General features: G+C 46.6%; 1 protein-coding gene and 1 pseudogene across 1 annotated transcript; one reads left to right on the top strand and one right to left on the bottom strand.

Annotated features, from left to right (window-relative positions):
- Nucleotides 1-54: 54 nt before the first annotated feature.
- On the bottom strand, nt 55-20,487 carry CTDSP2 (CTD (carboxy-terminal domain, RNA polymerase II, polypeptide A) small phosphatase 2). The gene is made up of 8 exons (XM_006897556.1): nt 20,424-20,487; nt 6,269-6,417; nt 4,409-4,447; nt 3,892-3,993; nt 3,300-3,356; nt 747-839; nt 460-645; nt 55-314 (listed from the first exon to the last, which is right to left on the bottom strand). Exons 1-8 carry the CDS (start codon nt 20,485-20,487, stop codon nt 189-191), a joined length of 816 nt encoding a protein of 271 aa, XP_006897618.1. The 3' UTR covers nt 55-188.
- A 638-nt stretch (nt 20,488-21,125) lies between these two features.
- Nucleotides 21,126-23,716, top strand: part of LOC102869678 — an 11,590-nt pseudogene continuing 8,999 nt past the window's right edge.

The raw sequence follows: 23,716 nt of genomic DNA, 5'->3' as shown, positions 1-23,716 counted from the left end.
GTATTATTGGTTTGGTACCTGCCCATTACTTGGCATGTAATCTGTCCTAATAATGCTCTTTCCAACCACTTCTCACTATATACAGGCCCCATCTAAAGAGGGGCTGCAGCTTTCACTCTGACTTATCATAAAGGCACAATGTAGCAAAGTCCCCTACTGAGATGGCCATTGCTGGGAAGCAGGGAAGGTTATGGGGCCCGCAGCTGCCCAAGGCTGGTGTACACGTCCTCTGCTCCACTCAGCTCCTCAAAGATTGGGATCAGGTTCAGCAACTCAGTATCTGCCATGTCATCAAACCAAGACTGGACAGGCACCTGGCATAGAAAAAAGGTTGGAATAAGTTCCCCAATGACCAAGACTTTCCCTTCTCTCACCCTGGGTCTGACAGGATAGTGTGCCTCTTTGCTAAGTCCCCCTGTTTCTACTTCCTCTGTCCCTGGGCTGGGACCCTTCACTCACTGCATTCTCTGGGTGGAAGATATAAGAAGCAGGTGAGTTGTCCAGAATGAGGGTTTTCCTCAAGTCCCTCCCCAGGCGGCTGAGGTCCTTGACATAGCAGCCCTGGTGGAACACACAGGACTCGCGAAAGAGGCGCGCCCGGAACACCCCACACTGGTCCAGCAGGTCAGTCACTGGGTCAGCATACTGGGAGGAGAGAAGATGCCTTTGTTGAGACACAGCCCAGGTCCCCACCCTCACACAGCCATTTCTGCTTCTGGTTCCTCCCCGCACCTGCTCCCAGGTACCTTGGCCAAGCTGGCAGTGAAGAGGACACATTCAAAGAGCTCCCCCATTCGTCTCAGGAACTCATCCACATAAGGCCTTTTGAGCACATACACCTGAGGAAAAGCACAGTGGTTTGCTGGAGGTTGTTCTGTGTGGTTGAAGCACAAAGGCCTCCCTCCTCTTTTCACCATTTACACAGAGTACACAGCAAGCAGGCTCATATCTTACTCTAACTTCCACTCCCTAGCCACTCAGACCACCTGATTAGACCTTCTGGCCCAAATAGCAGAGCACGGACATAGGTCCCTACCCAGTTTTCTGTTCCCCACCTTGACTGAGCTCAAGAAGAAATACATGCCTGTGTCCCAGGAGCCATCTTTGTTTCCAGCAGTGGACCATCAGCTGCCTCTAGAAACAAGTAATCAAGAATAGGCCTCACAGATGGAAACAGCCTATCCTGGATTACTTGAATCCAGCCACAGCCTCTGCAGAGCTTCCCGTTCTGTTCTAGCAGGACAGTTTGCCCAGATCACCACTAGCACAATGCAAATATTTCCTGAAAACCCTCGCTCTCACAGAGCTATCTGAAGACAGAGCAGGAAGAAGTGACCTTTTCCCCTCAATGACCTCAGACCATATACATGCAGCTCCCCTAGTTCATGTACACTCCCAATACTGCTACCCACTCTGATCTTGACATTTTGGCCTAAAGGGTTCTTTGGCTAAATGTCCTCTACCCTAACTAACCACCTGCATTCTACTTGTTCCCTGCCTGCATATCTGTATCCCTCTCATCCAGCCTATATAGCTACTACCAGAACCATTTATATCAAACTTACTGCCTTGAGTTGGAACATACTCACAGCTGACCTTCCACAGTGAGAGTTCATCTTCCTCCTGAAGAGCAGCTGGTAGAGTTAAACCACCCATCTATGCTAACTTCCCTAGCTTAGTAAGCCTACATCTGTAATCTCCTGCCTGGCACTGACTCCCTTTCCTAGACTAAGCCAAACTGCCAGCCTCCCTGAACTGCACAGAAGGAGCCCTCTACTCCAGCACTCACATCATTGTTCCCACTGGGCTGCTATTTCTTTACCTTCATGCTCCTCCTCCCTCACCGCCACTATTACCCAACATTTGCTTTCTGAATCTTATCTCTTTATTATCTCTGCTCCTTCTTTATTAACCAAGAGGGTCAGTGTATTTGTCTGAAAATCTGCCAGTCTTTCCCCCATGAGTCTTGTCTCTGCATCCTTAACAAACAAATAGGCCTTAGAATAGTCAAGAGCAAAAACGGTTAAGACTTTGTCTCATGTACTTTGGATATGTTATCGGTGTGGAGGACATTATGCTTGGTAAAGGGTCAGTGGGGGGAAAAAGCCTTCAATGAGACTGACAGGTTGCAACAACGAGATCAAACTCTGCAATGATTTTGAGGATGGCACAGGACTAGGCAATGCTTTGTTTGTATACAGGCTGCTGAGTTGGAACCGATTCAACAGAACCCAACAATATATCCTCAAGCAGACTGTAAAGGGCTGGTGGGCAGGGTCTGGGTAGTCCACGGGCCAAGCCTGGTTCTGTATAGGGGATGAAAAAAAAATCTACTAATGAGCACAGGATAGGAATCAAACCCATGGAAAATTTAAATCCCACCTCTCTAAAAGTAGCCCTGTTTGACGAGGCCATGTAACAATTATCAGCATCATCAGGGCATCTGTTCCCACTGCTCTCTGATGGCTGGGTTAATGGATAGTCATTCTGGATAAATATTTAAATAAATGGTCGTTTACTACCAATGCCACATGATCCTTAACTGCCTGACTGAGCAGGCTATGTAGGGATAGAATGTGATCTTTTAAGTTAGACTCATTCCGCTATTTACTTCAGTAAATATTCTGTTAGAATGCAGTGCAGGGGCCCAAGGCAAGGGAGTTTGGGAAGGTTTCAGAGTGGAAGATGCTTGGCCTGGAAGACAGGTTTTACTAGTGAGATGTAGGTGGGCAGGCATGGGAGAGAGGGTACTCCATGCAGAGAAAACAGGAAGACATAGCTACTATTCAGACTTAGAAAAATATGTAATATTTATTTAGCAGTACTGTCACAGCGAGTTCTGATGGCACTGCAATACCAAAGCTGTGTGGTTCAAATCTAGCAGCTGTTTTGCAGCATGGCCATCTCCTCCTGTGTGATTAACTGCCTCTGAAAACCTGCTGAAGAGTCGGCTATGGGTCAGTTCCAACTCGACAGCACAAAAGAACAGTGCTACCAAAAAAAAAAAAAAAAAAAGAAAAAAAAAGAACAGTGCTACCACAAGGGAGGGTGGCAAATCATACTTTTAATCATACTGTTTAATCATACTTTAATCATACTGTTAATGAAAACTGTTCTTTCAGACAGCAATGAGAAAAAAAGAGAGTGACAATTAAGAGGGTCACATGAGGACAAAAAACAAATTTATGAGAAGAAGCCTTAGGTATGTAGTCATCAGTAACAAAGGAAAGGGTTGCGTTACACAAGCTGTGAGGGTGTGTGAGTCCTCTGGGCTGGGAGTAGCTGGGCAGGTAGCTCACCTGGTGAGTGGTCCCCTCAATCTCTACAGGCACTATGAAGTCAGCATTGTTGATTGGCTGGAAGGCAGAAGTTAATAAGGTGAGCATGGAACAGAGGAGACAAGGAGGCCCTACCACAGCTAGGCAGTCCTGGGCACAGGCACTGTCTGGGAGGATCTTAGACTCCAGAAGGGCCTCCTACCTCAGGACAGAGTGCAGTCCTTTCATGGTTTTCCCTACTCATGTCCTACCTCCTCTTCCAACTACCTCAGCTCCAATAGATTTGGGGACCTTCTTAAGTAACAAACACTGTTTTTTTAAAGTAAGAGAGGGGCAGTCCAAGACTGACTGAATTACTCTCATAGGCCTGCTCTACATGGAGCCCTGATCATGCTCTTCTCTGTGTGGCCACGGGAATTGGCAGCTGGGAAAGAGAGGCCTCCTACTGAACACTCATCAGTGTGGTCTCCAGATGTTTAACATATACGTTGGGAGGCCAAAATGCCAGAGCCTGCTTCCTACACCTTCCCAGCCATCCATTATCCTCGACTTCAGGCTACCTTAAACACTGATAGCCAGGCTCACAAAAAAGGGGGCCCCAACGTTGAGTTACCTTAAAGGAGCTATGCACAAGGGTTTCATCTAGGTCAATGACCACGCATATCCTTCCTTGATCTTCCTCTGTCACCTCTGGGAGCAGGCAGGTCCCTGGAATCTGAAAGCAATGCCAAGCTGCTGCGATCTCACCTCCAAGAAAGCCCAACCCCAAAACATTCTTTCCAAAAGAACTCTAGGATGTCAGGCTGATCCTAGAGACAGAAGACCCTTAACTTCACTATTCCAGGAGTGGCACTAGTTGATTGTCAGGAGGTAAAGAGGATACAGCTGTTTGCTTTGTTTTTAAGAGGTGGGATGAACATGAGCTATGGCAAGAGAGCACGTATGCCCAAGTCTAATATGATCTTCACATAATGGACTCTCAACAAATATTTGGAACAGCTTTGCAAGGTGGGGAGGTGACCAACCAGTAAGACACCAAGGACTGAAGACACCTGAGAAGTTTCACTGAGAATTAAGTTGGGGATCACCTGGTTCTGGGATTCTGAGCATTTTCTTCCAGATTCACATACCTGGTAAAACTGGTACTGGAGACATTGGAGTAGATCCGACTGAAGGAAAGGAGGAGGAGGTTAGTGCCAACTTCAGTGTTTCCCCTATCCCAACTGACTGTTTATACCCAGCTTAGAGGACAACTTTCTCTTAAAGACCTGGGCAACTCAAAAGCTTTTATCGTGATAAAACTTTTCTTGGAAAGGGAAAGAGAAAAGTCCAGTTTCCTTTCCACACAAGATCTGAATGAGATGGGGAAGATGTTATTCCTGTCATCAGCTGGACAAATGGATTCAGGGCTGGACAGAAGTCTGAAGGATATAAACTAAAACCAAGATTTCAACTCTTTACTCAGTGGTTTAATCTCTTGCTCAATCCCTGACTCCAGGCTTCTCTTGAAAAAATATTTTTTAAACATCCCTCTAGGGGATAAACATGAGTGAGTACTGATTCCCATCAAACAATCCAACATCACCTCACACTGTTGGTAGCTGAAGAGCACAGGGAAGTGGAGTGCAGAAAGATTTAAAAGCCTTTCCTTTTGCTAATGTTATGGTTGTAAAAAGTATTACATGTTCGCGATGAAAATCTTGAAGGAAAAATCCTAGCACCTAAAAAAAAAACAACGTTGGCATCTTAGCAGATTCCCTTCGAGCTTGACTTGGCAGTCTTTTTTCCTTAGAGAGTAAAAGTATGCATGTCATTGCCTGTTGCTGTCGAGTTGATTCTGACTCACGGTGACCCCATTTTTGTCAAGAGTACAACTGTGCTCCATAGGGTTTAAGGCTGGGCCCCATAGGGTTTAAGGCTGGGCCCTCTTTGAAGATCTTCAGGTCTATGTTCTGAGGCGCCTTTGGTGGGTGGGTTCAAAGGACTAGTATTTTGGCTTTTTTCACCACATGGGAACTTTAATGCTGATTTCACACTCTGCCTTTTGACAGTGTTACAACTCAACAGTAAATATTGTAAACTCAATAAATATTGTAAACTTGCAAAAATTAAGTCATACAGTATTGTTGTATTTTATTGTTTTTAAAAAAATTTGTAACAAGGGAGCTCTGGTGGCCTAGCGACAAGAAGCTGCATTGCAATTCCAGAGGTGCATGGTTCAAATCCACCAAATGCTCTGCTGGAGAAGTAGGGGAAATCTGTACCAGTCAGATTCAATTGGGTGGTACATGCCCCCAAAATAATAATAATTTTTAAAAATTTTAACAATATCTGTGTTATTTAATTGTAAAAGTGTTGCATTTTATTTTATATGCCCCCCCCCCAATAATAACCAGGTGACTTTTCACTGGTGTGCATGTCTTTAACTACAAGTCAGAGCTGCTAGAAGGGGTTTATCAAGAATTGGGGGGGGGGAATGGGGGAGAAACGTAGTAGACCAGAGGAGGAGTTTCAGTTTCTTGGTGTCCTTCAAGTCTAGGGACTTAGAATATAGCTTTATATAGTAGGAAACAACAATAACAAAGGTTTTAGAGCCATAATAATCTGAGTTCAAATCCTGACATTACCATATATTAACCTGCACGAGCTCTTCAAAAATCTATTTAAGCCCTTAGGTTCAGAGTCTCCATGTCTGTGAAGTAGGGATTATCGTCAATCTCCTAGGAAGGCTGCTGTAGGGGTCATGCAAAACATCTAGCACTTTCTGGAAGCTGGAAGAATTTAGATCACAGAGGCCCTCAGAAATCACAAGGACATATGAGTGTAGAGGCTTATACCCCACATGGCAAGCATCAGAAATGATGCTGTCAACTGAGAGAAGGGCAGTTTCTCCAACCTCAGCAAAGTCATACCTACTAGTCATTAGTCTGCAGTGATCTCCCCTCAGTAATCCCTCTTCTCTTGCATCCTGGCCACCCTGATACAAGTACCTTAGCAATGGTGTTGGTTTCCTCCTTGTATGCAGCGAGCTCAGTACAGGAGCTGGACTGGCCAACATGCTGAGCACGAAAACAGCAGAAAAGGGCTTTGAAGATGTTACGCCCACGAGGCTTCTTGGGAGAGGACTTGGAAACCAGGCCTACAGCAGAGGGAATGACAGAGGTATTAGGTGCGGCACCCCATGCCTGTTTCCTCTACAGTCTGTAAACCTCACCAAATCAGTGTGTGCTAGGTAAGGAAACAAACACAGTACAGAAACGTACATGTTCTTTTAAAAACTTTGTTAAAATGCTAATAAAAGAAATACACAAATTAATCTCCAAATAAAATGCTGAGTATTAGAATGAAATGCTGGACCACAGGAAGACTTTTAAAAAACCATTTGTATGAAAGCTGCCATAAGGTAGTTCTGGTGGCCTAGTGCCAAGAAGCTGCACTGTAATCCCAGAGGTATGCAGTTCAAATCCACTAGATGCTCTGCTGGAGGAGGGGCAATCTCCTCCTGTACCAGTCAGATCTGATTTGATGGCACACACACACTTTTTTTTTAAAAAATAGGAAGCTGCTATAATAAGTAGCCCAGAAGATCTGCTTCCACAGAAACATTGAAATTCTTTATTCCAACATTTTCTTTTTAAAGAAGACAGAAGGAATGCCTCTCTAGTTCTGGAGACCAGGAAACCCAAAGTTGTATAAGATTTACTTCATTCTACAGGCAGAAGCCCCAAAGACAAAACCAGGTACAGAATCCAAGTATTTGGCTGCTCCATTAACAGCTTGCTGATGGTGCCCTCGAACTCAGTTCTTGAATTTGTTAATACAGGTTTTCAGGAAACTACTCATCATACAGAAGGTTAGTCCCTTTCAGGTTAGGAGTTGCTGTTCTGTTACAGAACGGTGGGACAGCAGGTGGCGCTGCAAAACCACACACATGGGAGCCACAGACTGTTCCCCTCCTTGAGGACTTTAGTGTCCCAGACCTGAAGTGGATTAATTCCACTCCATTCCATTATAAAGTTTGGGAACTCATCTACAAGAAAATAAAATGCAAAGTCTCTGTTTTTGTGGGAAAAATACAACAGAACACGCCCTATAACAACTCTGTGTTGTTCCTTGAGGGGTACGGTTTAGGAAGGGCAAAAGAATGTGACGGGGCCACACAGTTTCCATTCAGTATTTAGAACACAAACCAAGGTGCCTCCTGCAGTTATGGATAATGAGAGTTATTTAATGTTCAGTGACTGGGCTGCCTGTGCCCCTGAAGAGGAGAAAGGAGGAGAGAAATTAAAATTCTATACCCCAAGATCAAGGGTAAAGGCTCCTCCAGAGCAGTCTAACTCAGAAGGACCAAGAACTTCCTGCAGGGGCATACAGAGGCATTCTGGACCATGTGGCTCTTCAATCTGTCAGTCCAGACAGCTCACTTTAGCCTCCTCCCTAAGTTACCGCTAGGTGCTCTGCTATGAGTATGACCACTGGAAGGAAATCTTTTAGTAAATGATTGGGCCTTCGAAAAACCTGACCACTCTTCAGTAAGTTCTTGGTCCTGGTGGAAAAGTTAAGACTTCAGAGGATCAGAGATAGATTCTATCCCAAGAAAGAAGTTGCACTAGGCACATATGCAAGGTCCGTGTGCTAAGGAGACAAAATCCAGAGCACAGTCGAGCGAGCATTCAAAGCCGGCAGGAAGAAAGGCTCCTTGAAATTTCCCCCCTATTCATGCAAAACTAGAGGGAAAGGCTAGGTTCCCTGCTGCCTGCACAGCCCACATTAAATTCCAAGTCCTGGGACTTAGAGCAGATGCTGACAAAAGCTCTAAGGCCAAAGCTAAACCATAGCTTTTCCTTTGGTTTATGGTTTCTTCACACAGAACCACAATCAGAGGCTTAATTGGAGCAGACAGTCTTTCTTAAAAGGCCACACAGCCTGGGTCTTTCCTGAAGAGAGGCCATCAAGAATGCACTCAGCATCTTAGTGACAGATGCTGTGAAGGTTGAGTAATCCTGAGAGGCAGGGGGGTGAAGAGGGCAGCTGGCCAGGGCCAAGGCGAGGCTTGCTCCCACTGCAGGAGGCCTGAGGGCAGAAATGCTTCACCCCTAGATAGAGAGCTTGAAAGATGGGGGCACTCCTCGGCGTGGTATGGACTCTGTGTGTGGGGGGGGGGGTGAAAGGACTCCTGAACAACACAATGTGACCAGGCAGTCCCCAGTCTTAGAGACTACAAATGCCTTGACCCCAGGGGCACAAAGGGGGATGGTGTCTGGAACAGAGCACAGGGCTGTAGTATGCCTGGGGAGAATACTACCCCAGACCCACAACAGCAGGGTCAGTACACCCCAGCTGTCCTTCACTTCTACCTCTACCATGGGGCCTCACTTCCCTCAATCCTTCCCAGTCTGCCTGTCTGTCTTCTATAAACACTGCTTCTGTACACCCATCAGGACATGCCTGCGATGGCCTAAGCCTGGGATATTGGTTAGCCTCAGGCCGGCTGTGTGTAGCAGGTGTTCAGTTACTTTGACTAGCTGAATGAGTGAACCAGGGAGATTTCAAGGGCCTGCCAGTTCTATAAAGACAGACAGGTGAAAGTTGCCACTGGTTTGCAGCAGCCCAGAAGAGTAGGAAATAGCTTACATTATGAGGTAGGCTGAGGCCTTAAGGAGATGAGCATCTTAAAGACAAGCCATTTGGTCTTCCTGTTCCTCAGTCATGTTCACTGTGAACTGATGAAGGGTTAGACCTGTGCCAGACACTTGGCATTATTACTTCATTTAGTCCTCACTACATTTCTGGAAGGGAAACTTGAGGCACAAGGGGTTAAGCAATGTGCTCAAGGCTACGCAGCTAGAGTGATAGTAAAGTCAGGATCGGAACCAGGTCTGGCTGCAACCAGATCCAAGGTTGCCCCCAATCACTACACCTTGTGAGGCCTCCTAGCTCCGAGGCATCATAGACTTTTTAACTCAGCTGGGATGGGCTTCTCAAGATCTCTTCTTGTTTGCTCTATTTCTCTCTAAAATGGCTGGGAAATGGTCTGGACCCTGTTTCTGTTGTTATTAGGTACAGTCGAGTATGACTCACGGTGACCCTAATGAACAGATCTGAACCCTGTGCCACTCTCATCATCTCTTTTGAACCACTGCTGCAGTCACTGTTATCAACCCATCTCATTGAAGGGTCATAATCCTTTCGTTTGCTGACCTTTCCAAGTATAATGGATGTCATTTTTCAAGGAATAGCCTCTTCTCACAACATGACCAGTGTGTGAGCTCAAGCTTCACCATCACCATCTCCAAGAAGCACTGGCTGCACTTCCTCCAGGATGTGTCTGTTTGAACCCTAGCCCCCCAACCCCTTCAGGCTGGCCATTCAAAGTGAAAGGGATGAAGCACTGGATGAAGCACTGCTACAGGCCTTCAGGCCCCAAGCCCAGAAACAAACCAGCTCCCAGCAGCAGATACCTTTGGGAGAGCAAGATAACGAGGAGGGGAAAGGCCTAGAGCCAGGTCAAGACCCGTTTTACCTTGGAGGTTTAAAGGTGAGAAAGAACAACACACCAGAATGGGATTGGAAACGCATGTCAAATAGCTTTCCAAATGCTTCCTTTCAGCCAGGACTCAAGGCTGTGTCCCGGACAGGTACACGAAGGCCACTCTCGTCTATGTGTGATTGCGGGTGGGAGGAGCATCATCTCCCTCCCCAGGAGAGCACAGAAACAAGGTGATTACAGGTCTATGGGGACTCCGCCACACATGGTTTCCCAATGAAGAGGGCAGAATTCCAGTGGGTGTCACAGAGCCTCCTAACCAGCTGCTCTCCCCACTTAATCCTATGACACCCAGCCCTCTTTTCCTGCCCAACTGCTGATGTGTACTTGTTCTCCTTGCTGCAAATACCTGGCTTGGAGAAGACCACAAAACACCAGTGGACTGCCCACTCCACCCCACTGGAAAGGCTGCATGGTTTCCTTCACAGGGAAGGTATAAAGAAAAGGGAGGTATCTAGACTGCAGTTATTAACTGAACAAGAGGGAAAAGCACACGATCTCTCTGAGCCTCAGTTTTCCCACCCAGAAAAAGGATTAAAAAGACCTCCCTCATGACTGGACCAACAAAGAATTAAGAGGGGTAGCTCTAGTGGCCTAGTGCCAAGAAGCTGCGCTGCAATCCTAAAGGTGCGCAGTTCGAATCCACCAGGTGCTCCTTTGGAGAAGGGCAATCTCCTCCTCTGCTTCTGATCCAACTCAATGGTATACAACAAAGGGATAAAAAAGAGTAATGGGCTATAAACTCTAAAGCTAACTGCTTTGCTAGTTTTAAAGATTTAGGGAGAAGTGACCATTAGTGGGTACAGTGTGGGCCTCATTTAAGAAGGCCAGACACAGAACAGAAGCCCTCCTACTCCCATTGTGCGATTGAGGAGAAAATGGTGCAGAATTGAGCAGGTTTCTAAAAAGCCAAAACAACTACAATCCTGTCCCCTTATCCATTAGAACAGCTATTTTCTAGTTTACAAATGTTCTAACTGGTATTCTGCAAATAAATGGAAAATAAGGTTATACAGAAGCCCTCTGAGATGAGGCTGGCCACTTGAGGCATATGGATGAATAATGCTTCTCTCATCATGCCCAATCCTACTGCCTCTAACACCACTAGGAGGACAGTGTCTCTCTCTTGTGTCTTAAGCATGGTATACATGCACACACACAGTTGAAGACCAGTTTTACCAGGATAACATTATTTTTAACCTTTTCCTGAAGGTCAGGTCCAAGAATCACTGTTGCAAATTAACACAGCTTTGTGTTCCAGCAAAGGAACTCCTCACACATCTGCCTGGAAGTCAGAAGACAAGCTCTGAGGCTACCGGATTTTAACAAGCCCATTCATGTAGAAGGACACTTTCTTGGTTCAGTCCTCAGAGTGCTTCCTTCCTGCCCACCTCCATTCCCAACAGCAAAGGCTTTCGGCTGAAGAGCATATAAAATGGCCTCTCTGAGGGGCCTCCCTCCCCTCAGCTATCAGAGGAAGGAGAGTATTTGGACTATTTCCGGCCCTTCTTGGCTGGCTGCCTGGGCCCTGCAGCCAAGATGTATCTGATTGGGGCTCCCCATGGAGAGGAGTCCTCCCAGGTCCTCGGCTGGGACATCTGTGCTTGGCTGAGGACAGGCCCTGAAGTGCCAGGTGGACGGAAGGGCTCCTCCAACCAGCAGGTGAGTCAGCAGGGGAAGAAATGAGGGTGAGAAGTGCCTAGACATCCCAGCAAACAATGGGAAAAGTGTACCAGTGTCTGCAACGCCACCTGCTGATTCTGTTCTCTGCCAGGACCAGAGTAGGCTCCCAAAATTCCAAAAAGCAGCTGTGATTCTTACTGCATAGACTTTTAAAAGTAGTTTCAGCCAACCAGTTTGGCGTACACCAGGACTTCTCAGTGGGTGGTCCTACTGAAGCACAGGTCCCTGTAAGTGTCCCTTCTCCAAGCAGAAGGGCTCCCTGTTTTCTTCTTATAGCTGCCCTCCATGTGCCTTATCTCAGCCCTGGGTCCTTGATGCTACCTGTCACAGGGGTGGAGAGGAGGTCACCCCATAGCCTGCCTTTGCTGATCTCACATGCCTCAATGGTAGGGACAGACTTTCACTCAAGAAGGGCTCAATTTTAGGAACTGTCAACTTTTAACACATAAGGTACTCTGTTGACTTCAGAATCGGCCTCTACAGGAGTTACTGCCAAAGCTGCCTGGGTAGCTCTAATGTGATTACAATATATTGGGGGTAAGGTAGAAGGGCTGATCTCTGGTGGAGGCTATGAGGAGGAAAACAGTTCAAAACCTAGTAGTGTCTGGAGTCTCAAGCACCGTGTCTCCATCTTGAGAATGACATCCCCGCCAGGCTCCTAATGGAGGTGAGGAGATTGTCCAAGATGACGGAGCTGGTTTGGACCAGTGGCCAGGGAGCCATTTCCCCACATACATGTCAAGAGGAGGCTCACACCCAATCATCACTCTAGAGAGCTCCTGGAGGATGTCAAGAAGCATTCTCATGGGTTTGCAGTGGCAACAGCGATGGAACAAAAAACAACCTACAAAAGACTCAGATCCTCCTCTGCAGAATAAGCCAGTTGGAGCAGAGATAGTGTGGTGGGGACCAAAAACTACACTGTCCACTCGGAGCCCCTTCTTCCCTTCAATGGCGTGCAACGCAGGCCCACTCTCAGCCTTTGGAGGCTGTTTGAGTCAATTACTCTTGGGAAGCTTGGGTCTGATGACAGACACATCAAGGAGAATCCAGTGCCCGTTTACCCTTGACTCTGTAAGTCTGTTTTGGGTGACACACATGGAAATGAGATGGAAAAGAAGCAGCAAGTACAAGATTAAGAAAGGGAACTCACTCGCCTCACCAGGATATAATACAGTGGCTACAAAATGTATCACAGATTTGACTTTTAAGTCCTGGTTTTGCCATGTTCAAGTTGTGTGGCCTCAGGCCTCTCAGTTACTTCACCTATTAATTGAGAAGATACTGCCTATATTATAAAGTTGTGAAAATGATAAGGAACTTAGGATGTGGTCTGACTCTTGTTAAAAGCTCAGTAAATATTAGCTCCTAGTCATTAAGTGTAAAGCACTTTTATACCCTTATCTTAGCTTCAACCTCAAGATGGTCACACTAAAAAGGGACTTACAGAGATTTCTTCCAACTCATTTCAGAATTTACGAAGAAGTATTAACAGGCCAAGGTGGGGAAAACAATCTTTCACAGGACTCCATAAACCAATCATTAGACAAAACTGCACACCATTTCAGAGACTGGCATGGCTTTCAGTGACATTTATCTGCTCCTCTCTTCCCCTGCAAAGCTTCACACAGGGCTAGCCAACCTAGCAGTACAGGTGTATTCACCTGAGAGCACTGAGCTAGACCTCAGGAAACCCAGACTGTTTCCTTTCTGTGGTTTTCTTGCCTTAAGGCACTTCTCTGGGTTTTTTTTTTTTTTCTCAATGGGCAGATGTGAATGAAAAGTCCGCTCTTACTTGGTCCCTTCTGAAGAGTGAGTCAAAAGCACTCTGTGGTTGTCCTTGCAGTCTCTGGCCCAGGGCAGCTGCAGGGGAGGAAGATGGGCAGTCTCCTCCCATGGTGATTTATAGCCCTGGAAGCCCATGAGGGTCACTATGAGTCAGAACCTGACTCAACAGCAGTTAAGTTTGAATCTACAAGATTGCGTGCCCTGTGAGTCATGATTAAAGCTTAACTCTAGGGCTAACACCAAGGCTGGGGTCCTGGCTGAAATGACCATCTCTCTACACTTCTGCAAGGTGTCTCAGCTCCCTGAACATTTCCTTATCTGTCAAGTAGGGTTAAATTTTGGAAGGCTGTAGGGATAAAATGCCAGAATGGCATTTCCTGGCCCATGATAAGCTCTATAAATACTGGCTGTCATCATTTTCAAGTAATGGAGAAGTATCACTCATCCATTTACACCAGAGGCATATTATTCAACAATCAAAGTAAGCAGGGGCTACTTGGCTTACTTACTAAGCTAGGGCAGCTTGTCAGGGACTGTGAATTTGAGAAGAGGCTTGTAGGAAGGTGTTGTGGGCTTGGGAGAGAGATAGATGCCAGCTAGAACTAGAAGCAGAATCTGTGATGTGGTAAAAGAAACCCATGAAATTGTCCATTATAAGTTAGTGTGCAAGCACAGGTAAGCCTGTGCTTACCTTACTTACTAGGTAATCTGGTACTGACTCTGATGCAGAAAAATTAAGGACATCCCTTGAAGGATTCACAGGATCTTGTATAAAATAGCACAATTGGATCCCTCAAGGGGAATCTTTCTGTTTAGGCTAAAGAGGCCGCTGGGGCTGAAGCTATGCTTACCTGGATCTTTTCCAGGGAAATCTGTAAGATCCACAGCAAGTGTCTAGGGCATACACTTCTACCCTATCCGCTCAGGTTCTGATACAGAAGGTCCTGGTGGTGTCTGCATTTTTAGTAAACACCACAGGAGATTCTGATGTGTCCTTGACTGAGAGCTACCAGCCAGAGGTTGTCAGGGGTCTCCAAGTAGATAAAATCCAATTCCTTAGCTGTTCTTTCCACCATCACTGACTGGCTGGGTGTCTTTGCAGGTTTGGAGCCCTCTGAGATCTGACTTTCCTTACTAGGGTTCTTGTTCTACTCTACCCCCCCCCCCCCAGTCACAAGCACTGGGCCACTTCTTTATTCCTGTCAGCTCCTATTTCTGGGATGAAGGAACCAAAGAGTTGGGAGACTACTGCTCCAGAAAGTGCTTCTGCAGAGGCTGTGCTATGAGACTTGAGTCTCCAGGATTTCTGCTTGGCTCAGGCCATATTCATTTGCTGGGAAAAGTGTTGGTAGGAAAAAGCAACTTCAACAGGATGCAAAGCCATTCATGTGTTGAGATAAAAGATGTACAGGGCCAAAAAAAAAAAAAAAGGTACAGGGTAAGATGGTTTGATGGAAGAGAGCAGGGAAGCCTGAGTACCCAGGAAGGGAAGGAAATGGAGTTCAACTCAGTTGATAGGGGCAAAGCTAATTGGCTGCCAGCTGGAGAACAGAACCGGGTACATGATCGCTTGGTTGGTGATGGTGCACTGTAGAGCTATCCACAGGTCCTGACTCAAAAGGCTGAGCATTTTGCTAGACAAACTAAGTTTAGTTAGAGGGACATCAAGTTTTAGGAAGGCAACTCCTTTGCTTTGATTTCTAATTTCTTTATAAGCAGGGGGCTTAGAACTAGTCCATTCTGGTTCAACCGCTCCTGCTGTTGTTATTTCTCACTCCACACACTAAGTCAGAATCTACATTTATTAGAATCACCCAGGTATCTTGTTAAAATGTAGACTCTGATTCAGTCTATCTGGGGGTGAAAATACAAATTCTCAGCTGAGGCGCAGAAGTGCATTTGAACCCGAACTAACCGGTTCAAAGTCCTGTTAATAAAGCATGAATGTTACTGCACTCATCTGCATTCCAGCTGGGAACCCTCCCTCCATTTCAAAAGAGGAAAGAGAGGGACACACCCAATCCCATGTCTCCAAGACAAGTAAGTACATTCTGTGCTTCTTGGAGCTGACCAGTCTAACTGAGGCAGGATGAAAATCGGTTTAATGCTCATCTTGTGCCTGCCTTCACAGTATGGTAACCCCAAAACCAAAGGAGCAAAGAGATAGTTTAGAAACATCTATTTTAAGATTTTACTCTGCTTTTTTCCTTGTTATTAAAATTCTCTAAACCTGAAATCACATCATTAATTAATTCTCAAGCAAAAATATTAAAGAATGTGGCACACACCTGTCGTGAATATTCACTATACCGTTATCTGAGGATCTAACAACTGGGGTCAATCACCGAGTAGGAAATGACTTGACAGCAACATCATCAACAAAAAGCAAGAGCTGGGATGGTTTAGAAACACTCTCAGAGACTCTTCATAAGAGATGCACAGCTCCCTGGCTTCATACCATCCCCAAATACCAGATGCCAGGTAGATCATCTAAAGTCCAAAGCTCATACAGTCCAGATAAAATCCCATCCCAAGTCAAACTGACATAAAGAAATGGTCTGTGCAACAAGGCTGTTTGCTTCTAGAAGGTCCAAGCCTCCAAACCAGTGTCCTTCTGACCTCTAGCTTTTGTCATTAACAATAAAGCCTATATGCTGTTTACATTACACTGGGGGACTGGAGAAATAGTAGTGGTTTGGCGGGGGGAGAGGGAAGGAATATTGCTAATACTTACCCATCATATACTAAGTGCCAGACATCATAGGTACGTATTTCAGAAGTTGGCTTTGCATACTTCACTTTTATGAAAGAACTATATTAGTATCTGTTTTTGCCAACCAAAAGAAATGTGGATTTTTGTGGGTTTTGGTTTTTTTTTTCTTCAGAAAAACAGCCAAAAAGCAAAATAGAGTTCAGTGTTTGTTTTGCATCAAGTGGATAGCATGCATCCCAAGCGGTCAGAGTGGAGTTCCCAAGCTTGTGCCCTGAGAATGACTATTATTCTTAACTTACATAGCTATGTATTATATCACTTCATTTCTGCTTTTAGTCTGTTAGTTTAATTTGGTAGGTTATTTCTCATGTTTGTGAGTGCTCAAAATTTTTCCATATAAATTAATGGTAACTGCTTTTTCACTTTACATCATTTCGGTTTAAAAAAGGTTTCATAGGGACACTCAGGCTTCAGATAGTGGGAGAAAGCCTGTATTCCCATTTTAGAGACAAGGCCCTGAAGTACACTAAAGGGCCATTATGAACAGGAAAGGAAAAACAAGAGATCAGAGATCAGAATCTAGGCCTGAATAGACCAATTTTGCTCCAAGGATAGTCTTTCTGGAGTAAAACCACTTTAACATCTCCCAATCCACCCTCTGACTTCCTTGTTTCATTTCATTCAAGAAACAAGCCTCTCAAATTGAGACTAAAAGATGAAACCTAAAATTCCTCCAAGAGGTAGAAGAAAGAACACAGAACATTTAAGAGGCGGAGGAGGAAGGGGAAAGGGGTTGTAAACAGAGACAGGTGTATATATGTACAAGTTAATCTGCATATTAACATGCTGTCTTTCCTATAACAGTCTACAAACACCTCAATTAACAGAAAAAGACTGAGCAAATAAAGACACCTTGGTTAGAAATGTGATTTCCAGTGCAACAATGAATAAATGGAAATCCAAAGTCTCTGTAAATTTTCATTGAAATTAAGAATAATTTTTTTTAAAACAACAAAAAGAACTGTGATTTCTGTATTATTTGCCATCCTGATAAAACTCTTAATTAGTAAATCAAGGAGGATGAAATGGACACATCTTTGACACAGTTTTAAGATGCTATTAACTAAAGAGGAAAAGACAGGACCACCATTTTTGCTGACCCATGGGGTTTTAAGGCACTTCTGAAGAACAGCTCAGCAACCTCTGCTGTAAAACCTCAGACTCTGGATGTTTAGGCATTTACAAACTTGTTGCTGAGTTAGCAGCACTCCCTTGGGGTTCTTAGAGAATAAGCAAACACAAACTTAAGTCTCCACAAATGTTCCTTTGTGCCCTAAGATGGAGGCTAAACCCCCACCAAAACAGACACATAAATTTCAACTGTCAATGTACAAGCAAAAAGAGACAAGCGCATGTGCCCGCATACACCCACCCACCCACCCAAGTTAAGGAAGAAAATTCCTACAGACTAATTTCTAAGGTAAGCTTTTCAAATTGAGAGCTTAGCCAGAGCCAGAAGAAGCCTGTTGCCATCCTAATTCTTAGGGAGGATCAGAGCCTCAAGAGAATGCTTGACAGAGAACTAACAGATTGTTCCACATGTGATAAAAGGTAAGATGATGATGATGATCATCATCATCATCCCTTCCCCGCCAGAAAGGGGCATCAGGCCTCACAGAAAACAAAAATATCCCAACTGCCCAAAAGCTCCCATGGGGCTCTTCAGAGCATGCTCTAGAAGAGATTGCCTCTACTCTCATTTCATATTGGGAGCGGGCCCTGTTTGATGTTACACACAACCCTGCGTCTGCTGTACCAAGAGGCCATTTCATCCATCTGTCTGGGAAGATGATCCAATTTTGGTCCTTTTATCATCAATGCTTTCAGCAACTTTGTTCCACTTCCCCTACTGTAATTACTTTTGAATCATCAACCCACCCAAACAGTCTTAAAGCTCAGAGAACAGAAGGCTAAGATTTGCAATGGCAAAGAACTTCACTAAAAAGTCACCCAAACTAGGAGCAATGTGTCTTCCCCAGAAATTTACTTATTAATATAATGCCTCACACTTCTTTCCAATTTTCTAAAGGAAGGCAGGGCAAGGGAGATGGGATGCAGTGGGGTGGGTTGACAGATAAGGAATTCTTAAGATGGACAGTTAAAACGTAGGCTTTTTGGTAAATTATGAGGGTCTCAGAAAATTGGCTGGAAAGTTGCTGGATGCCCAAAGAGTCTAGAAAGAATTTCCTAGTCTGGAAATGCAATACAATTAAATAGGGAGAGAAAGTGCTTACTGGGGTTTGAGAACTGTGATTCCTCTAAGAAATGGTTAAGTTTGAAGATCAAATCACAAAAATGAAAAATTTAAAAAACTCCTAACAGCACCAGCAACCTAGCGTTGCTTTGCTTTCAGCTGTACATATTCTGCTCCCAGCCCTCTCTCCTGGTGGTGAAACTCCCAGCTCTGATTTGTAAGCCTCCCTTTGGCAGTCCAGTTAGACCTGACTTCTGGCATCAGAATAGACGACCTGAGTTGTTTTTCCCTGCTTCTGGTCACCACCCACTCCCCTTTTAAAATCCTTTCACATTCAAATGTCCCCAACTCTTGCTCACTTTTAGGATCCTTTCCTGGTTTGGGAACCAGTGGAACAGCACACAGCCAGCCTTCCATCTCCAGTCTTCAGGAGACCAGAGCAGCCAGTGAGGTTGCTGCCTGGGTCACAGAGCCAGTTAGTGATGCAGCCAGGAATAAAGAGACCAGGCTAAAGTGGAGGTTAGAGAAGCAGGAGTTCTGAGCTAGAGGGGCTAGGTTCTGAGCTGGCAAGACTCAATACTTCCTTAGGGCAAGCTTACTTTAAAAAAAAAGATGGACCAATGAAGCCCAGAACATACAGCATCACTCACTCCCATTTTACTAAGAGTACTGAGGAATGGCTCACACCATCAACCAGTTTCGGTGCCCCTACTCAAGTGAGGGTTTCTTGTCATCATAAAACCTTGGAATAAGTGACCCGTAGACGACTCAGACGCTGCCACTGGGATGGACACTTAAGTCCTGCAGCTGCTCTCTAGCAGGTTCTAGGCCTTCAGCACCTTCAACTGTACCAACGGCCCTTCAAACTGCGTGCGTGTGGCAGAATTTGAGGAGGTGGTTGGGGACACAGAGACTCTCCGGATTTGGCCACATAAACGTGCTCTTTTTCCAGCCTCAAGGCCAGGTGGCCCCAGTGGGGGGAATTCTTCAGGGGAAAAAAAAAAAACCAACACAAAAACAAAAACAAACGACGCTAGTCTCTACTTCCCGTGGAAATTCTGCCCGTTATTTCGGACACATTCCTCAAGGCCAGAAGGAGAACGCGGGGGAGGGGAGAGAAGAGTTTTGGGGCCTTTACTGGGAACAAACTAAGATAGATTACCACCCAGCAGCCCTAGACTTTCCCTGGCCCTCGGAGAGGCCCTGGCGCCATCCCGCTTCTGGTGCCCAAGCCCACCCCCAGAAGACCCGCTTTCTCCCTTGCGTCTCTTCCACCTGACCCTCAAGAAGGCGGTGTTGTGTATGTCGGACCGCTGCCCACAGAGAACTCGCACTTTTTCGCTGCGCGATTCAGAAACAACGAGTCTGATGCCATCCGGCGAATTATGTAACCAGGGACACCGCTCCCGGGCTAAACAAACGCGGCTCTGTGTGCAGCGGCGGCCCCGGGGGAGCGCGCTGGGGCTGGGAGGGGCTCCGGCCGGGCCTCGGTGTCCGGCTGGTCTGCCTGGCAAGACTGGCCTGGGGCAGTCCGCCGAAGGCCCCGGGCCCAACGCAGATCCGAGCTGGCCAAGTCCCGCGCGTCCAGGGCCCGGCCCCTCCCCCACCCTGCCGCCCCCGCCTCCAGACGGTGAACTTGGTCCCAAGTCCCGCTGGACGCCGTCACTGCCCGCCACCAGAGCAACCTCGGGCTGGGGGACTTGGCAAATACTACGTTATGGTCCCAGCTCCGCTCTAGCTCTGCGGACTTCTCCGTCCCCCTCCCCACCTCTCTCCTGGTGGTCCTAAAGCAGCAGAGCGCTGAGGCGCTGGAAAGTGACGACCCCACTCCCCCAACTCAGGAAGGGCCGGACACCAGTGGGATCCGGCTTCGCGCGCTACCCCTGCGTCTCGCGGCCCAGGGGGGAGGGGTGCAGTATGCGGTGACAGCTGCGCGGACACCGCCCCTCCCCCTCGTGCGTCCTGGGCCCGGGGCCGTGCAGCCCCCACAGGGGTCTCACCGCCGACCCGGACGCGAGGGAGGATAAATGAGGGCGTCGGGTCGGAATCACCAGGACTTCTCGCTCTGAGCAGCCCAGAAACCGGGACCAGGGATCAGGCCGGTGCTAGCCCCCTCCCCGCCGGGGGCGACGCAAAGTTTTGGGAAGTTGCTGCCCCTACCTTGCTTGGTGAGCACCACGGCGTCTTCCCTCCGCGCCTGGGTGATGATGGAGCCGTGTTCCATCTAACAATCCCGCGGGCCCGGGCTGGCTGGGCGGGAGGACCGGCGGGCGCGCACGCTGGGCTGGGCTGGGGGGCCTGGGCGGGGGCCGGCTCCGGCTCCCGAGACTCCGACTCCCACAGCTATTCACATCCCCCCTCTCGTTCCCTCCCGGGGCCGGGAAGGGAGGCGGCCTGTATGGAGGGCGGGCGGCCGGGGCAGCGGCTCCCCCGGGTGCCCCCAGCCCCGATCCCCCGGCGGCAGCTCCGGGCTCCTCAGTTTGGGTCCAACATGGAGAATCCGGAGCGAAAACAAGAGGAGGAAATGGGACACGGGGCAGTTTCCAGGCTCCCCCCTCCCCTCCGTACTCCAGATAAACAACCCGCGGCTGCAGCGCCCACCCCCGCGCGTTTGCCCGCTCTAGGCTGGGCCTCTCCACGGCCCGCTGACGCTTCCTGCTCCAAGGCAGCGTCCTAAGGCCTGGGTCCCTCCACCTGTGAATGGCTGGGGCTGCCGACCATCCGGAGCTTAGCTATTTTGATACGGAAAAAGCGAATCCCCGAGGGGGGTGGGGTGGCGGGCGGGCTGGCTGGGGAGACTTGAAACTGCTCAGGTTCCCCGATTGGTGTACTTGGAGAAAGGGGGCGTGGCCTCTCCTTACTATGCGTTACAAGGATCCAACAACATTCCAGTCGCCGCTGCCACGCCTTCAGGACACGCCCCTCTCGCTGAACTGCATCCGCCCCTTTCGTCGGCCACACCTCCTTCCCAACTACTTAAAAGGCCACTCGAAAGCTCACATTTCCGTGCTTAGTCGCCCGCTATCTGTGCTTTGTTGTTAATTCTTGTCTTAGACAGAAAGGTTTTTCTTTCTTTCTTTCTTTTTTTTTTAAAGAAAGGTTTTTCTGGTAATCGGGTCGAGCCGAGAAGTCTAACCTGGGTCTATCTTGACTGGGAAGAATTGAGCCAGTTTTCTTACTGTCTGTTTGATCCTCGAGTCGGAGAGCCACAGTTCCACATAATAGGGTCCAACTATCAAATCGAGGGTGTAGGGTGGCCCTAGAATGTCAGTCAGTTCCTGGACTTGCTCAGGAGATGGTCTTACCATACACTTTATCTGAGGGGACCTGAAGTGCTGTGCTTTGCTCAAAGCCACTTGGTGCTGAAACTTGGTCTCACATACTTTGGTTATGCTGTTAGGAGAGACTGTTGTGTACCTTCGAGTTGGAACTGACCCATAGTTGACCCTCCGGCGGATTTTCAGAGGCAGTTAATCACACGGGAGGAGATTGCCCATTCTCGGGTAGAACAGCTGGTGGACTCGAACTGCGTGCCTTCAGGATTGCAGCACAGCATCTTGCCACTAGGCCATCAGTGCTCTCTAGTCCTTGGAAAAAGACATCATGCTTGGAAAGGTCAGCGAAAGAGGGGAAGGACTTTCAACAAGAAGGATGGACACAGTGACTGTTACATTGTGTTCAAGTATATCAGAGATGATCAGAGATGATGAGGATGGAACAGGATAGGCCAAAGCCGTATCTGTTCCCGAAGTTGGTATGAGTCATAATTGATTTGACTGCACCTAACACCACTACCATGCAGTGTTTCCTTGCTCTGTTCAGACAACAGCGTCTTGGTCTAGGTATAGATTTCATATAAACATAATTAAATGTTCTGAAATTTCCTTTCTTCTCAAGATTAGCCATAGTTTGTTATGCTCCTCACAGTTAAATGCCTTTGCATAGTTAATAAAACATAACCTTTTTCCTGGTATTCTCTTTCAGCCAAGATCTATCTGACATCAGCAGTAGTATCCCTGGTGCCATGTCTCTTCTAAACTCAGCTTGAATTTCTGGCCTTTTTTGGATATCTTCAACTATATTTGCTTGCATGTGATATTAATGATATTGTTTGATAATTTCACATTAAATTGGGAATGGGAACAAATATGGATATCTTCAATCAGTTGGCAAGGTAGCTATCTTCCAAATTTCTTGGTATAGACTGGTGAGCATGTCCAGGGCTGCATCTGTTACTTGGAACATGCCAATTGATATCCCATTGATTTCTGGGGACTAATTATTTTTTTTTTCAGTGTCTTCAATATAGCTTGGACTTCTTATTTCATCACAATTGCTTTTTATCATATCCTACTTGTTGAAAGTGCCAGCAATGCTTTTTTGAGGGAGTACAGTGACTCCAGTATTCCCTCCACCTTTTGATGCCTCCTGCCTGGATCATTCAAGATTTTTCCCGTAGTGTGTCTCAGTATTATAATTCAAGACCTCAATTTGTTTTTCATTCCTTTGAGTTAGAGAAATCCTAAATGAGTTCTTTCTTATTCTCACAACTCCAACTCTTTGCATATTCCATTATAATACTTTGCCTTGTCTTCTTGAGCTGCCCTTTGAAATCTTCTGCTCATCTCTTTTAATTCTGCATATCTTCTTTTTGTTTTGGTTTCTCGATGTACTAGTTGAATTTTCAGAGCCTTTCCTGACATCCATTTTGATCTTTTCTTTCTCCTCTGTCCCTGTAATGACCTTTTGCTCTTCATGAATGGGGTTTTAAATGTCATACCACACTTTGTCTTGGCTTCAGTCCTTAGTGTTCAATGCCGCTGACCTGTTCTTGAGATTATTTAAAATTCAGGTTGGATAGACTCAACGTCGTATTATGGTTCCTGTGGATTTACTTTAATTTTCTTCAACTGCAATTTGAACTTGCACATGAGTAATTGATGGTCTGTTCCACAGTCAGGACCTAGCCTGATTTTGACTGCTGATGAGGGCTGTATGCTCTCTCCATACCTATTCAATCTGTACGCTAGACTTTTTGAAGAAGAATGTGGCCTCAGGATTGGAGGAAGATTCATCAACAACCTGTATTAATGAAGAGGTCATGACCTTGCTTGCTAAAAATAAGGAGGTTTTGAAGTGCTTGCTGCAGAGGATCAAGGGCTGCAGGCTTCAGTATGGATTACATCTCAACATCGAGCTCCTTTGGAAGGTGTTGTTGTTGTTGTTGTCATCATTATGTGCCATTGAATCACCTGCAACTCATAACAACCTTATGTACAACAAACAGCTCTGAAGCCTGCCCTGCCCTGCACCAGTCTCACTGATTATGACACACCTACCCCCATTGCCCCAATTACTGAATCACAAAGCTGGCAACAGTGATGTAAAAGGAGACCTCATTGGGTGACTATGAATTACTTTATGATTCGATGAAACTCACGTCAAGGTGGAGA

The sequence above is a fragment of the Elephantulus edwardii genome, unplaced genomic scaffold, assembly GCF_000299155.1.
Source record: "Elephantulus edwardii isolate Elephantulus edwardi_28Jun2011 unplaced genomic scaffold, EleEdw1.0 scaffold00212, whole genome shotgun sequence".
Classification (NCBI taxonomy): domain Eukaryota; kingdom Metazoa; phylum Chordata; class Mammalia; order Macroscelidea; family Macroscelididae; genus Elephantulus; species Elephantulus edwardii.
This window is presented reverse-complemented; position numbering and strand designations above follow the sequence as displayed.

Excerpts from the sequence above, each read along its gene's own strand:
- CTDSP2 (XM_006897556.1), bottom strand. The coding sequence starts at position 20,487 with ATGGAACACGGCTCCATCATCACCCAGGCGCGGAGGGAAGACGCCGTG. Across the intron at positions 3,994-4,408 it reads TCCAGTACCAGTTTTACCAG|ATTCCAGGGACCTGCCTGCT; the intron begins GTATGTGAATCT and ends CATTGCTTTCAG. Across the intron at positions 3,357-3,891 it reads TTGTGCATAGCTCCTTTAAG|CCAATCAACAATGCTGACTT; the intron begins GTAACTCAACGT and ends TCTGCCTTCCAG.